The following is a 16,707-nucleotide window of genomic DNA, read 5'->3' on the forward strand; positions in this document are numbered from 1 at the left end:
ACTCGCCTCCTTTCTCCTGCTAGCAAATTCAGCGGGGCAGGGAAGAATGGAGCATGGCAAACAGCAACAGTGTTCTCCCTCTGGGATTTTGAAGCTATGTGGAAAGCAGGGCCTCTGGCCAAACCCTGCCCCAATCAGCTGGAGAGCTCAGAGCTCACTGCTCACAGAAAGCTTTCGCAGTAACCCATGCTGATGAGGCAGTGAGCTCAGAGCGCATGCATGGCACAGACCAAAGGGGAGAGAAGGCATGCTCCTTGCACCCTGTTCTTGGATCTGTTACTGCTCAGAAGTCTACATTTCTTTACCTCTCACTGAGATTTTGTCTCCTATGTGCTGCACATTGCTTGAGAACAGAATTTAGGGGATTATGCTTAGGTGAAAAGACAATGTTTTCAATAGCAGGGATGCATGCTGTGTTTGTAGCTAGTTGCTGAAAACTGGTAAAATTGTACTGTGCTAATACATATGCAGTCCCGTGTTCTTAACACTGCCACCCTTGTCTTCTATTCCTTTCTCCCACATCCTACAGTTCATCCAGTCTCTGGTGAACCGAAAGCAAGCTTTTTGTAGCAGAATCTATTTTTTCGGTTGTCCAGTTTCTAGCACAATAAGGCCAGTTTGGGGCTTCTGAGTGTTTCTGTAATGTGGTACATATAACAATAAGAACTACAGTGATAAGACCATAAAAGCAGTAAAAATGACTGCCTTCACAAAAGGTCCATGTTTATATTGGACAAGTTATAAACTTGAGAAGGCACACAATGTTAATCAACAGTTCTATTTGGCTTATCCAGATTTCCAGGGGGTGGAAAGATCAAAGTGGTTTTAATGATCAAAAACAAATCATTCAGAAACAATGCCTAATCTGACCATCAGATAGATAGATAGATAGATCTACACATATATATCTATCTATATGCCCCACAGTAACAAAATAGGTGTACTTTTCCACCTGTTCTTTGGTAGCTAAAAGCCAAGGAATCTCTTGGGGTCCAGTTTGTATAGAACAGTAAAATTTAATTAAATCCACATTGTGGAAAAATAATAAAAGAGATTGAAACAGCCTAGAAGGTGGCATCTAATTGCGTGCACTTTCCTGTTAGAATCTTATCAAAGGATTGCTACACCTTGCAGTTCCCTTGCGTCAGAAAACTGAGTCTACAGCTATCAGAAGGATATCATCACATGTAAACTACATTTGCACTCATCATATGGTACATGAGGGCCTTCCATTCCTTCACTTATTACCAGTTTATGGTATAACTAGCCTTGGATCAGTGGGAAGGCTGTGGTGGCTTTAAATGCATCACTTCACTAACAAACCTCAACAGAGAGCGCTCAAGATTTTCATTTTCACGTTTGGTAAGAATGTAATCAGCACCACACACTTTGTGAACACAACAGAAAAAGAACTGTACACCTAAGAATGAAGATATGCAGTCTTTCTTCTAGGATAAGTAGATGTCCAATCTATACTTCCTAGGTAGATAACAAGGGTTTCTGACCTCTTAGCAACAGGATGCTGGGATTTTACCAACTTTTGTATGACAAAGGCTATATAAAGCTTTTAACTGAGATGAAGTCTCCAGAATGTGTTTTCTTTTCTTTTTTTGTGTACTCAAAAAGCTGCTCATTTCCTGTTTTGAACTACTAGAAACCTTCTGGCCTTTCCAGAAGTTACTCTTATTTATGTCAAATGTCTCAAATACCTTAAGTATTATTGCCCACCATACAGAAAGATTTAAATAGGAGATACTTAATTTTGCTGCTTCTTGGTACCAGGAGTACCAGCCTTCCCCCTGCCCTCTCATTTACTGTGCTTTCTCTTTGGGACAGAAGGAGGATGAAGAGATTGTGCACGGTTTTTTCCTTGTGAACAGCCAATCATTGACTGCAAATGTTTTACACATGAATATGAAAAGAACAACAAATTAATATTTTGGGGGCAGGGTGGCTTGTGCAATGGCAGTACCAGAGGCATGTGTTGGGGGAGTGCTGGGGAGACCATATGGTGAGGGTGGGGTGCATAGGGGAGATTGGGGGGGAGGAGGGGATGCACGGGGGGGGATCCACAGTGGGGATGGGAGGTACGTGGGGGAGAACCTGTGGTGGGGAAAGTGCAGGGTGACCCCTCAGCCTGCCTCCCCTCCCCCCAGGTTTAGCTTAGGTCCCAGCCCCAGAGCTGTCTCCACTGGTTTTGGCCTGCCCCAGCTGATCCAAAAATCAGGGCCACTGCTGTTTCCCCTGGAGCTAGAGTTGCCCCAAGGAACACACTGGTGTCTGCGGCTTAAATCATAATACTTCACATTTTTACTTTCATGCTGAGGATGTGACAGATAACATCCTAAGCTTCACAACACCCTTGGAACCACGTGCCTATCACCCATTCTTGTTCTAATTTCTAACGTCAGCTTGAGCAGAAACAAGCACATTTTTCTGCTGCATTCACGTTACATTTTAGAAGCCAGTGATATGGATTTACCATTTATGAGAATGAGCAAAATTTCTCTTCGTTATTAGCCAACAGCCCTTCTACTTATCTAGCTAACTAAAACATGCTGAAATGTAACCTTCATCAGAGGCTGTTCTTATATACTTACTGAACCATCTGAAGCACTCGCTCCAACTTTGTCTCCTGCTGCATTCCAGCAAACCTCAAAAATCCCTCCTGTTCCCCGATAACTGTGAACTAGAGCACCCGTCTAGAAAGAGAAAGCATGGATATGCATGAATAAGAACAGTATGCAGAACACCCGTATTACCATTTCAAATGGTCTTCATAATATTTCATACACCATCTAAGTGTCATATTAAAAGAAGCATTATCCGGCATACCCATTTTTATCAGGCTCTCTCTCATGTAGAGAAGAGCGCAAAACTGACAATCATTTAAGTTATTTAAAAATAGCAATCTTTTTGCAAAACAAGTTCCCTTTCATAACGCCCTACTGAAGTGGTTCTCAGCATTTTTAGACTCAAGGAATCCCTGGAAAAAAGGATACCTCTTAGTTTTCACTTGCTTATGGACTATGGAAAAATAATACAGCAATTCTTCTGTTGCAAGGAATTGAGATCATGATGAGCCAGAACTGCTTTTCTTATTATTGATTCCTCTGTGAAGTAGGCATTTGCACATCTAATATTCATCTAATATCCACAACACCCTCAAAAAGTTCTCATGGTTGAGAATTATTGCATCAACAAAGTTCCATCTAGAGTTGTATTCCTCCTATAAAAACTTTCCAAAAACTTTCACTGGCGTACAGCATTTTTTCTTTAGCTGTTCAAAACAGGTAAAAGTATTCTTGCAACATTTTGTGCCAATATTTGTGTTCTCATTTCAGAAAACTTCATGCCTTTAACTGCTTTCTTTCCACGAACAGTGCCAAATTGAAAGTATCAAAGCCATATTTTTCACTTGAAATGGGTCTTTTGCTTGGAGTTCAATTTTAACTTTTTTTGGGGGGGAAAAGGCAACATGTCATATGAGAGCCTGTACTGAAACAAGTAGTAATTTAAGTTTTTGGGTAGCATCACCATCTGATAAAAGTGCTAATAATACAAAGTTTTTTCTTTTTAATCTGCACTCCAAAAAAGGACAGTGGATTATAGATGAAATGGAGAGAGGCAAGGTAAAATTATAGATATTGATAACAGAATGCAATTGGCCGCGAGATGAACTGAAATACAAATAGGCATGCTGCCAAGTAGAAGAACTCAACGGGCCTACATACGAATGCAGAATGCTGGCAAAGGCAAAGGACCTCGTCACAGTGAAACATGGTAGAAGAAGAAAAGTCAACAGGAGACTTGTACCAAAACTGAATTTTGAACTATCCAAAGACAGGGGCAATAAAGCTATACCTGTGTATTCCAGATGTGTACACATTTGTCGAAAGAGCCACTGGCCAGGTACCTGCCATCAGGGCTGAAAGCTACGCTGTACACAGGTTCTTGATGTTTCGTCAAGGTGTGGATACAAATTCCTCTGTCTACATCCCATAACCTAACAGTAGAATCAAAGGATGCACTGTAAAGGAAAGAAAGAGAAATCAGTTACACCTCAATTTTATTTTATTTTTTTTTAATACAAGCTTTAGGAAGTTGTTGATAAAATCTCTTCTTGAATGAGACAGAGCTTCTGCTTAAACTGTTTTTTTTTATTGGCCCTTTCATGCTGTTAAAATGTATTGCAAACATATATTTAGAGAAAACTTAAGTTAAATAAACAAGTGCAACTTCTTGAGTAGTAGGACAAACAGGATTAAGTATTACCTTGCTAACATAAGATTGGCATTTGGATTGTTTGTTCCAGGTCCTGTAGGACTCCATTTGATAGTATAAATTTCCTTGTTGTGTGCTTGTAAGTCATGGACACAACTGTCTTGTTTCATACTCCATATCTATGGCAAAATGAAAGAAAACACACAAACACTAGTCATAAATGCTAAGTGACATACTGATTATCTCAGCCTCTTTTTTCTTACACCAAACAGGGCCTAAATGACACCTTTTTAGGCCACCCAAATCATGGATTGACTGTTCCTTTTTCAGTGTATTAATTAAAAGTTTGAGGATTGTTCTATTGGTACTCTCTTTTCTTCAAATTGCCAGAACATCCTAGGGTTAAAAAAAAATGAAGAATCTGTGCTACACAAACTCATCAGTGTGCGCTAATTGAAGACACGATCCAAAAATAATTGAAGGCAATTATCTGACTTTTTAGAGATGTGTTTATGTCTGGGTTAAGCAAAATATCAGCTTCCTGCTCCACTACCGTGTTGTAGGAAAGGTTATTTGGGATAACTTTCTTTTTAATACAGAATAATATGTTCCTAATGCAAAAATAGTTAAGGATTTGGACTTGGTGGACCCATCAGATTCTATTTAGATTGCACGCTGCTAGCATAAAGGAAACCTGGTCATGACAGTAGCTCTGAAGTGATACTGCAATACAAATAATGACACAACTGCATTTCTTTAAGAGCGCATCTGTGTTTTCATTGCAAAGCTCGTTTTGGAGTGTTTAACTCTGCAGAGATCTAAAACTTGATATGTTAGTTATCTGTCCAAATGGTTTCTTTCTTGGTGTCTTATTTAGTCCCAACTCAGGAAAGCTTTTAAGAACAGGTAGAACTCCATCTCTTTTCAAGAAAGAGCTTTAGCATGTGTTAGGACAATTTTCTGAATGAGGAGCTTTTTGAAGAGAGACTAGAAATTGAGAGTGGGAGACAAAAGGAAAAGTGTATATAAATTCTGATTTAAAATGGCTGATTGAAAATTAACCATCACAAAGATTCAGTGGTCCCATATTAAAACCCCTATATTGATGGTTTTAATGTAAGGATGTAAGCTCTTGTACCAATGCTGCTTATATATGTGAAATCAAAACAGCGCTTTACCTCAAGCTTGGCACACCCCTGCGCCAAGCACCCTGCAAGCCCAGAAGAGGCATCACATTACTTTGATTTGGCTCACCCACTGTCAGTACAGATAGCATGCTTCAGTGCGGCTTACTGCTTTTAACTTATAGTGACTGAAATCAGCTTAAGATACAAGCACCAAAAAGCCCTGTCAAAGTGTACAATCTGTGCAGACACTGGGGAGTCAGGTTGAACTAATGTGCTTCCTCTTCCGGTAACAGTAAAGCACTGTTTTGGTGGGAGGGGGAGGGGGTTGCCCATGCCTTTCACCAGCTAACGTGTACCAATTGCAATAGTGGCTTTGGTGATGTGGATATTAAATTGTATCAGTGAAGACTGTCAACAGATGTCCAACTTGCATTGATAAAATTCTTACATTGAACTACCAAGCTGGAGGTGCAAACATCTGTACTGAGTATGGATTTTTAAATGGCATTAGACTATAAGTTCTTTTTACCAAATGCTATGTAAAAGGGGTGTCAAATGTATGGCCAGTGGGCCCGATCGTCTGGCCTGTGGGGCTCCCAAATGGGCTGGGAATTTGGGGGTGGGGTTTGCCATGGAAATCTGGGGTATGAAGCCCCATTTACAGAGGCATGTCAGCAATGGGGGGGTGAGGAATGGCCACTCTGTGGGCAACAGAGTTTTGATGGTCTGAAATATTTACACTAGATATGTAATTATTAATTCTGTTATCCAAAACCTAAGGACATTTTCACATGTGCTACAGGAGGCGGGGGGGGGGGGGGGGGGGGGGGGGGGGGGGGCGGGTGGCACTTTAATTAGCAAGCCTTGATTGTCGCATGTAACTGCATCCCCACATTAAAAATAATGGCAGTGGGGTGCTTTGAACTAAAGCTTGTCTGACGAGTTTTAGTTCAAAGTGCCCCAGCACCATTTTTCAGTGTGTGGACACTGATGTACACGATGCTAGTCTGCTGGAGTGCATTAATTTCTGTGCTCCTCTGCTCCCTGCATGTATATAGGACTTCTAAGAGACAGAAGACGTTTCAAAGTGTATATGGTAAGAATGCATTAAATAATCTCAATTAACATTTTACTAGGGCTGTGCGAAGCTTCAGCTGCTGATTCAATTCGGAGGGGATTTGGCCCAATTCGGCAGCCAAATCTCTGAATCCAAATCGAACTGCATCAGGAGACCAATTAAAAGGTCCGAATCAATTTGAAGCCTCCAAATTGATTCAGAAAACATTCGGAGATTTTTGCAGGGAGTTGGACCTAGGCTTCATGCCAGTAAGTATGGGGTGGGACTGGAGGAGGGCACCATGGTGGGACCCCCACCAGGCCCCATCCCCTTCCTGCTCCCCCAGCTCTCCTGAGCCCCCCCGCATCCCCACCTGCTTTTCCAGCCCTGTCAATGGCCGCTTCGCCCAGCCACAGCGTCCTGGTACTTAAAAAGAAAAAAAAAAAACCCCCACCCTCACTGGCTGCTGCAGTGGCCATCACACCTCTGGGGGCTTGTGGGGATTGTCCCCCTGCCTGGCAGAAGCCAGCAAGTGGATTTTTTGTTGCAAGTGACGGGACACTGGGGTTGGGCAGGGCAACTATTGATGGGGCTGGGAGAGTGGTCGGGCGATGTGGCCTTGGTTGATTCAGAGACTCAGCCATTTCAGCAGTGGCTGAATCTCTGAATCAGATTAAGCTGAATTGATTCAGGACAGTGATTCGAATCACTGAATCAAATTATTGATCCCTGAATAGATCAAATCCGAAGTGAATACTGGCGGCTTTGCACAGGCCTACATTTTACTGATCAAAGTACATTAGAGTGAATGGGTGCATCTACATGTGAAATTAAGGCAACACAAACCCCAGAGTAAGTTTGCACTGGAGTCAACTGCTCCTGTGCGTGGTGTCTACATGTGCAACCTGGACAGGAGCCATTTGAGCCGAGGCAGAGCAAGCCTCTGGCTGACCGTGCGCAATTTGCACATCCAGTAACCACCTACACACATACTTCACCGCAGTAAAGTACTGCATACTATGGCAAAGTGAATTAGTTTACTGCGCCCTAATATTGGTGACGCTTTACTGCGGCGCTAATTAGTCAACGCCGCAATAAAGTGCACATGTAGATGCACCCAACCTGAAGGGTCCATGGGCTCCATTTTCACAAATATAAAGCAATACTATGTGCCAGATTCTCATACCCTAGCTCTGTTTCAGGATACCTTGCATTTCCATTAACAAGTGGGACTCATTATGAAAAAAGGGACTAACTTATAACGAAGGGAATCTGGCCCTGAGGGACATGAGTTAGAGCTTGATATCAAATACTTCATGTGACTGCATCCTTTATGCCTAAGTATTATCAAATCTATGAAATGTAAAACTTGCCACATCTAAAACATTCAACGCTAACAGACATAGGAAAGTAGTACTGGAAATATGATAACAAGGGCTTCTGACTCAATTCAATCCCATTTTTATTTTTTCTAAGTTACTAATACACCGTGGTATTAAAGTACTGACTTGCAAGTCTAAGCCTTTATACTTATATATTTATATTGATCCAAAATATTTCATTCCACACTTCTCCTCAGTTTTGTATCACTGTATATACAGAGCCACGTTGCTCTGATTATCTGGATACAAACACTGATGCTGAAGTCAGTTAGGGGCAGTATTCATTTAGCAAACCAGGGATAGCAGAAAGGCTTCCAGGGAAACTGGAGAGCGATATGGTGAAAGGTGTTGAGTGGTTTTTTTTAGACACAGTACTTACACACAAAAGACTAAAAGTGATAAATTGCACTTGGAAGAAAGAGATATCTTGGAGAAAACCCATATAGGAACTGATTATTTAGTTCTACACATACTCTACGTGGCACTGGGTATGTCTACATGGGCATTAATGCACATTATATCTAGTACTGAGGTACTAGGAAAATGCACATTAGCTTCTCTTCACACGTATTAACTAGAGAGCATGGATTTTAGTGATGTTTAATGTACATTAGTCTATTTTAATGTGCATTAACTAAAGAGCATGTATTTAGTGATGCTTTAATATGCATTAAAATAAGCTAATGCACACTAAAGTGCACTTGTAGATGGGTGTAGATATTTCTTTTTCACAGACTCACAGAAGTTTAGGGCTGGAAGGGACCTCATGAGATCATTGGGTCCAGCCCCCTGACCATGACTGAACAATTCTGCTGTAACTTTAGGGATATGTGACAATGTGATTATTAAATTGGTCCAGTCCTCCAACAGGAATATTTGTCTCTTAAAACCATGCTAAAACCCCCCAAAGAGTCAGTGTATAAGTTCACAGGGTATGGCTCTGTGGATGGAAACCTTGACAAAAAGAGATATGCAAGGACTACCTGTGTCTCAGAAAATGAACGAGATAATTTCATTAAGCTAATGGTGGGCATATGACAGTTCCACCAATAAACCTAGAGGTGGCAGTGTACAATAATTGTTCAAATAAAATACTATCCCAAACTGACATTACCTTTAGAGTCATGTCATCAGAACAGGATGCCAGAAGATTACCAGTGGGATCCCATTTGATTGCATTTACTTCATTCTAAAAGTGAACAATGAGAAAAAAGTTGAAGTCTTCATTTGCATTATGAATGACAGCTTTCAAAAAGATCAAGTTGGATAGTAAATACATATACTTGTATAATCAATTAATATTCTAAAATGTAATCCTCAACCCCCACCTTCAGTTGACCAGCTGTACCAACACTTATTACCTTTTAATCACATTTTCCTATGGCACCATATTGCTTTCTCCTGCATAATGGTTACTGCATCCACCAATCTCACCAAAAACTCACTTAGGCTTAATAAGCACGTGACACCCAGCTATGTGCACTAGGACTGATGCTTACTGCTGTAACATAAAAGCCCACCTCAGCTGCTCGCTGCAGACATCTACTGCCTCTCACCAAGGATCATCTATTATATGTGTACAATGCTTAGTAGGGTCTTAATTCCTAATTAAAATTACTACCAATACAATCAGACAGCAAATCCAAACTTTGCAATCTGTTTCAGTACTTACTGTATGACCCTGGAAGGTTTTGATAGGCCTATCTTGTCCTAATTTACAGACATGAATACACATATCTGTGCTGCAAGAGGCAAATGTGTTGTTACTCTGCCAGTCAACATCTAATGCTGGTGCTAAAAAAAGGGAAAATGAGAGATAGTTAAGCAATAGATATATATTGCAACATATATCATGATGTTTTGGAAGGGTTGATTTGTGAGTTTTCTGTGTATCATTTTGTAAACAGGAACAAATGCCAAAAGGGAGTGACTTAATTTTATGATGGCATTCAATGGAATTTGAACATTTCAAGAGCAGCTTCAGAGCCGACAGATAAAAATAAGTTTAACAAGAAAGAATCAAAACTAGAAACATTTTTTAAATAAAACAATTATATGAAAGTCGAGGGAATGAGATACAAGTCTGTTGTAAACACAACCCCTGGGGGGCACTGGGAGTATTTAGTAGTGACCTCACTGGTTGTTTTCTGCCTATGTGAATGTGGGATGCTTATGCTGACCTTAAAATGGTTTTTATATTTTTGATAACCATAAATAAACTAAAAATAGAAAACACAAGTTTTCTATTTTCTGTTTTCTAATTCTTAACTTTGGTTAAGTTTTTTAAGAGACATACACATCAAAGCTAGAAGTTTTCATCGATTCTTGATCTAGGAAGGAAGACCTACTCCATGTCTCCAGATACAGCAAAGAGGGCTAATATATACAGAGCATATTGCAGTTAGTCTGTAAACCGTGTGGTTAAAATAAAAAGTTAGAAATAAACCTTAAATATCACAGAACTTGTTTCACTTCAACTTTTCTTCTACTTTAGATCATTCTGAACAGTCATCTCTAAAATAATACGTACCAGAATGGAAAGGAAACTGCTGTTTGGCTTCTCCAGTATGTGCGTCCCAAATTATTGTGGTCTGAATAAACAAACAACAAACTTGTAAAATTGTCGTTCAGAGATTTTTTTTCCATCATTAACTTTATTAGGTCACCTAATCCCAGCTTCCCACTGGCTGAGCCTTTTCCCTATCACACAGTTCTATTGCCACAAAGTTCAGTTTTGTATAACCCATGCAAAGACCACCTCGTCACTATCTTCCTCGCAGCATCTTTTACTTTTTTGTTAACTTCCTTTCACTACTCCTAATTATACTCCTGTTGCATCCTTATTACTTTAATGTAAAAAAGACTTCATACATAAACTTGTCTAGTCATATAAATCAAACCTTTTAGCTCCCTTACCAATTCTGTTGACAACTTTTGGACTGTTAGCTAGTACCTCTAGCATCTTTCTGATGAACAAAGTATTTCAGTATAAAATATACAGATTTTAAAAAGAATGCTATTGTTTATTATAAGCCTCATCTTATCCCACAGAAGTCAAGGGGAATTTTGCCACTGAACTCAATTGGAATGAGAACAGACTTTCTATTTTCTTACATAAGGTAGTGTTGGAAAAGGCTCTTGACATTTATGCAAGGACATCTCCTTGCCAATGTAGGATATTTTCTTACACTTAGTTCTCGGTTACTTTGTCCAGTCTGGTTTTGAATGGCTCAAGCTAAGAAGATTTCCATCTCCTCTGGCACATTTTTTTAGTATAGTATAATTGAGCTTACTGTTTCCTTTGGAGTTTGTGTTTACCTTTGCAGCCTGCCTCTGGGTTATAAATCCTGATGAGCCTAAACAATACTTTTCAGTCCTCTATCCTTCACTACTTCCTGTCCTCACTACCATCTGCAAAACCTCCTGATGCCACAGCAGCTTTGAATTTAATGACTATATTGTTTATTATTCTTTTTTTTTTTTTTTTTTTTTTTAAAGATGTGAAATAAAACCTGGCTTAACAATGACCCTCTTGGCATTGCACTGGCCAGTACCCCCAATGATAGTTGGTGGGGCCTCTCATTCTCTGCCTACGCATTAAACCCATTTTCAGGCTCTTCAAAAGGTTCAGGGTCCAAAATAAAATGAATCCTTTTTCCAAAAATGAATTATCTAAATTCTAGATAAGAATGATCTACATTCTTGATAATTTGGCTGTAAACTGTGGTAATGCCATTGACTTCAATGGAGTTATTTCTTACATACATTGATGTCCCTGAGAAGAGAGTCAGAATCCACTGCATTTATACCACTGAAGTCATCAGTCATCCACTAAATTTGAAACTATAAAATACGATTAAATTTGTCTAATGTGACAGGTTCTTTATAAACCCATATTTGTTTTCTTATTTGGTATTAAACTTCCTACGGCTTTACTCTTAAATGCTCATAAAAAGTTTTGTTTAGTCTCAATTATTCTATAATTTAATTAACCAAAGGTTCTCACCTTGTCCACTCCTGCACTTAATATGAAGTTTCCTTTCTTGTTCCATTTTAATGCAAATATAGGACCTTTATGTTGCCCTAAGGTGCTGGCAAGGTTACCTGAAAATTTACATTGAAACGATTATGTTGAAGAAATGAAAAAACACGTTGCGAGCCACTAAGCAGGAAAATCTAACAGAACTGGACAGCATTTCACTTACCATCTTTAGTCCATATCCTTGCAAACCCGTCATATGACCCAGTTGCTAGAAGTGTACCTTCACTCTGCCAGGAAAAAAAAAAAAATGGGTTGGCATATTATATAACTTAAAACTAACAGGCACACTCACAGTTCAACCAGAAAACATTTTGTATCAGGTTTATTTCACAGACTGGACTCTAAGAAATGCACGTGGCAAAATCAAAAATCAGTCTGACATAACACTAATGTAGAAGTACTTTGTCAGAAGCAACACCAGATACAATGCCTTGCGACAAGCGCAGTTTTCTCCAAGTACTTGCAGCACTTTCTGCTTACATTCCAATCCAAAGATGTCACATCTTTGTTGCTTGGTACATCTTGCCCTCCTTCTCGTATACAGTGTCGGAGTACCAGCTGCGTAGAGCCACTGGTGCTGTTTTCACTAAGGTTCCATATCCGTGCTGTCGAATCTCCAGAACTGCAAAACAAGCATAACATCAAATTAAAAAAAAAAAAAAAAAAAAAAAGATTAAGAACAATCTTGACAATTAGGATGTTTTCAAATTGGAAGCCTGACATATTGCACCCAAATCCTCTGGCAGCTGTATGCTGTCAACCCCACGTACCCTGTGGAGAATTCTATTTTCCCCGGGGCCCAAATATTCAATGTCCAGAAAGTACAGGACAGTGGCACAGGATATTGTGGTTATAAGGCATACAGCGCTGTGGTGAGCACCCATTTGATGTTCTCTCCAAAAAACATACCCTGAGGCCAGAAGGTCACTAACAGGGTTCCAGGCACAGATGAATACTTCAGATTCATGACCACGCAGCACCACTGCTTTGTTTGGAGGGATTTCAACATCTCCATCCACTTCCATCATATCCGTGTGATTATCTGCATTATGGGAAACAACAGTGGAAAGAATACGCATGTTTATACCTTGGGGTAACAGGTTTGCGGGATGAATTTTAACTGTTAAGCAAATTCTAGAGGAGTCAAGTCACATGATTCATGCTAAGATTTGCAAAAGCAACAGTGATTTTTGTCACAGCATTTTCAGGTACCCAATGATTTAAAACAGAGTTAGATTTTCAACAGGTGCCAAGAACCCTCCTTCTAAACCTTAGGGCTTTTTAACCTGTCTCTCTGTGGATACCCACAAACTGAGGTTAATCTACTTGTGAAAAATCTCTAAAAACTGAATTAACAAAGTATATCCTCCCTACTGGCCAGGCACTATGCGAAAAATCTTTTTATGACTTTGAAAAAACATACTTCTAGTGTTTATGAAACATTGACACTCACATTTTAGCATTTAACTAGGGTTAGCATTAACTGGCAAGACAACAATTCAGCCACTTCCCATCTGAAAATGATCCTAATAAATATGTGAATAATATTTTACTAAATGTGTGGGAAATTAATTGTATTATATACTCATGGGAGGGGCTTTTTTTGTTAGTCTCATACTGTGAATATGTAAGTTTTCCACATGGAAGATGTATCAAATCCACATTGTTCTGTAAAATTAGAAAGATCTTCACTGCCAAGTTCTTCCAGTCTTTTATTGATTATTTAAAATATATCCCTATGAAGAGTTTTCTTGGAGTAAATGAAGAACATCAAGAACAATAAAAAGAGCTCATCTGTTCCACATATAGTCATAGCAGGGCTGTTTAAACAACACCACGTCATACTTACTGCTAAATTTAGGCTTTAAAGGTTTTTCGATATTATGCGGATGTACGAGACAAAAGACAAGACTATTACAGAATACCCGTCTTCAGATAGGAGTACCACACGTAAAAACACTGTTTCAATTTAAGAGAATCAATGACACAATGATTTGGTGTTGCAGCCAGCAGGGGTTGCTGGTATATTACCTTTCATACAGAACTTAGTTCGAAAACTTAAGGTCACAGCTCACAGTTAACAAGCAAACAACATTATGGATTTTTAAAATGTAAACCCTAAAGCATGGAAGTGATTTGTTTGAACAAAAAACCACGAGTATGTCTCAAAGTCCATGTATTATGTGATAAATGAAAGGAGCTAATAACATCAACCATAAAACGGGGGAAATAAACCAAAAGATTTTAGTGGATAGTCATTCAAAATCCTAAACTAATCTTTACGTGGGTTTGCGCCCCCATTGTATTCCTTTTTACTATAACATTCATGAGACCGAGTGCTTCCAGAAGTAACGTTCACAAAATAGCAACTGTTATATAAAAAACTCAATTTATATGACCAATTGCGACTAAGGGGCATGAACGAAACACTGCACAAACAAAATTTGCAGGCGCTTTTGTCAAGTAATCCTATCTAACACATGAAGAGAATAATGATCTTCTGTTATAAATTGGAAGAGATGCCTTTTGTGATCAAAATGATTCAACATTAAATTTACAAGTGGGGCTAGGTTCTTTTACAAATCCAAGATCTTCATGGATAAAAGGAGAGGCCATCAGAGAACCACAGATTGGCCCTGTTTCAGTACGAGTCAGGGAAGCCTATTTACACTGAAGCTGAGGACTGTGGTGGGCTGGGGAGAAGCAGTTGCTTCTGCAGCCTTTATTTCAGCTGAGCCCTGTATCAATAGCCTTCAGTAGCATAAAGAAAATAAGAATATGGCTAACAACAGTACTATTGCTAAAATTAAGGACCCCCCGCCAGATCTCCACATGTGCCACACTTACTTTTCCTGGCTTGGTTTGTGTATCTAAAGGTGAGAAACTCTGTTAAACTATCACACGTAAACTTATTTTCTGAAAGTCTAGAGGTTACAGATACCCATGCTTATTCTTCTTACGAATGTGTTTGCTGTCTGCAGAGTAATCTACAGAGACATTAAATAGGATAAATGACAGAAGACACAGCTACTCAAAGGTGCACGTCATCATCTTCTGCCTCAACTTACTTGCTATAGTGTGTGCTCCATTCTCTTCTCCATTTGCAGTATTTTCTCCATTTTTTGCAGATCCCTGTGGGTTTGTTGCAGCTGCAGCTGCAGCAGCTGCTGCCTGCTGTTGTGCAAGTTTATCTCTGTAGGCTTGTTGTCTTGTTTGTACCACGTCAGGCATTACTGCATCTATCAGTGAGAGAGACTCTATCGGCCTACCATCAAACAAGGTACCATCCTGTTTTTGAGTGGAGGAAAAACAAAACAGAAAAAACGATACCATATATTAGATGGCCTTGTTAGCAAAAATGCCTAAGAAAAACTACTCAGTCTAAAAGTTAACTGAAAAGAAGAAGATAAAAGCACAAGCACAGAAGCAAGCAATCTTCCGAATACTTCATTTTTCTGCACCGAGGGCTGAAAGTCTGCTCAAAGGTTGAAGTGATCATCATATCCATTTAGCGTACAAACCACTATGGAGACTGAGACCAAAAAATTTGCTAAATTGCCTAAAACGGCCAAAAAAATGTATACTACCTACGAATACAATTTCAGATACGAGGGGCTGCAACGAAATTCCAAATGCATGTTTCAAGAGCTGCGAATAGTTCCAGTTATTATATTCTACTGGACTAAACATTTCCATGAACACATTATCTGGAGAGCCACGTTTTATTTTTTTTTCTTATCTCTCTTTTTATACAAGAACAGTGCTAACATACTTGAAAACCACCATGAAGAAATTTATCCTGAAATGGACAAGACCCAGGCAAAAATAGTTTCTCCTACATTTGTTAGGGCTTTGCAAAGCTCTATTTTTAGAAGCTTGGAAGAATTCCTGGCGATAAATATAGGCTTCCCTCTTCTGTTCTGAACTTTGCTTCTTTTTTATGACCCTTTCCTAGAGAACAGATTTATTTTACTGGAGCTATGAATCTGAAGCTAAACCAAGTCAGAGGGACAACGGAGATGGAGAGGATACCAGAATTACTGCAAATTTTGTATCCTGGCCACAACCGAAGTGATACATATTAATGGTGGCTTTTGTAAGATGCAAACGCTAATGGACTTGATGGCAACTCAAGCAACCAGTATTTCTCCACTGCTGGAAGCACACTCATGGAACAATAACAAAGGCAGCAAGTTCCAATGATTTTGCTAGAGAGTAATAGGCCTCTGTAAAACAGGTCTGCACCTCCATCTTTCCTGTCTGGCCACATTCAAACCTTTTCCCCTTTTTGGAAAGCCATTCTTGTTCTGGGAGCCCCCTCACTTCATTACATTGATAAATCTTCTACAAGAGAGCTGTATGGCTTTCTTTCCGACACTCCACCTCTGGAAATGCGGCAGCTACTGCAGTTGGTTGAACCCAGCCTCTCTTCTCGAGCCGTTCTACTGCAACTTCTTCAAAAGTTGCCAAGATTACAATACGTGTATTTAAAGGCAGGCCATATGCTTTGAAAATCCAAAAGCAAATAAGGATCTTTACTGAAAATCCTAATGTCACTGCTTGAGAAGGGAATCATGGGTCAAAGATAAAGGGAGCCCTGGGCCTGTTAGTAACTAGGTGCTCCTGCAACGAAGGAAATTGTTCCCAATACTGAAAGGGAAGCAAAAAGAGCCTGAACAAATTCTCAGACTCCTGAACTATTCACCCAACAGAACTCCAGACTCTTTTGTGATGTGGTTGTTGTTAATCCCCAGTCTTCCAAGATGACCTTCAAAACAGAAGTTGTGAGGCTATTTTATCTTTGCTATTATTTTATTGTACTTTTCTGGATTAACTATGACATTGCATTTGAGGAAAAAACTCCACAGATCATGG

At 39.5% G+C, this 16,707-nt stretch overlaps 1 protein-coding gene across 1 annotated transcript in view; it reads right to left on the bottom strand.

The window, feature by feature from the left end:
* The window catches only part of TBL1XR1 (TBL1X/Y related 1), a 179,271-nt gene that overhangs the window by 5,735 nt on the left and 156,829 nt on the right, over positions 1–16,707 (bottom strand). The window contains exons 6-16 of the mRNA XM_090050604.1: positions 14,901–15,120; positions 12,742–12,874; positions 12,313–12,454; positions 11,996–12,059; positions 11,797–11,894; positions 10,321–10,381; positions 9,463–9,584; positions 8,905–8,979; positions 4,276–4,403; positions 3,865–4,030; positions 2,601–2,702 (exon numbers count right to left, since the gene is read on the bottom strand). Of these exons, the coding sequence (XP_089906730.1) occupies positions 2,601–2,702; positions 3,865–4,030; positions 4,276–4,403; positions 8,905–8,979; positions 9,463–9,584; positions 10,321–10,381; positions 11,797–11,894; positions 11,996–12,059; positions 12,313–12,454; positions 12,742–12,874; positions 14,901–15,120 (1,311 nt within the window). The remainder of the gene's footprint in view (positions 1–2,600; positions 2,703–3,864; positions 4,031–4,275; positions 4,404–8,904; positions 8,980–9,462; positions 9,585–10,320; positions 10,382–11,796; positions 11,895–11,995; positions 12,060–12,312; positions 12,455–12,741; positions 12,875–14,900; positions 15,121–16,707) is intronic.

Source organism: Crocodylus siamensis, chromosome 6 (genome assembly GCF_052110815.1).
Source record: "Crocodylus siamensis isolate JL-2025a chromosome 6, ASM5211081v1, whole genome shotgun sequence".
Taxonomy (NCBI): domain Eukaryota; kingdom Metazoa; phylum Chordata; order Crocodylia; family Crocodylidae; genus Crocodylus; species Crocodylus siamensis.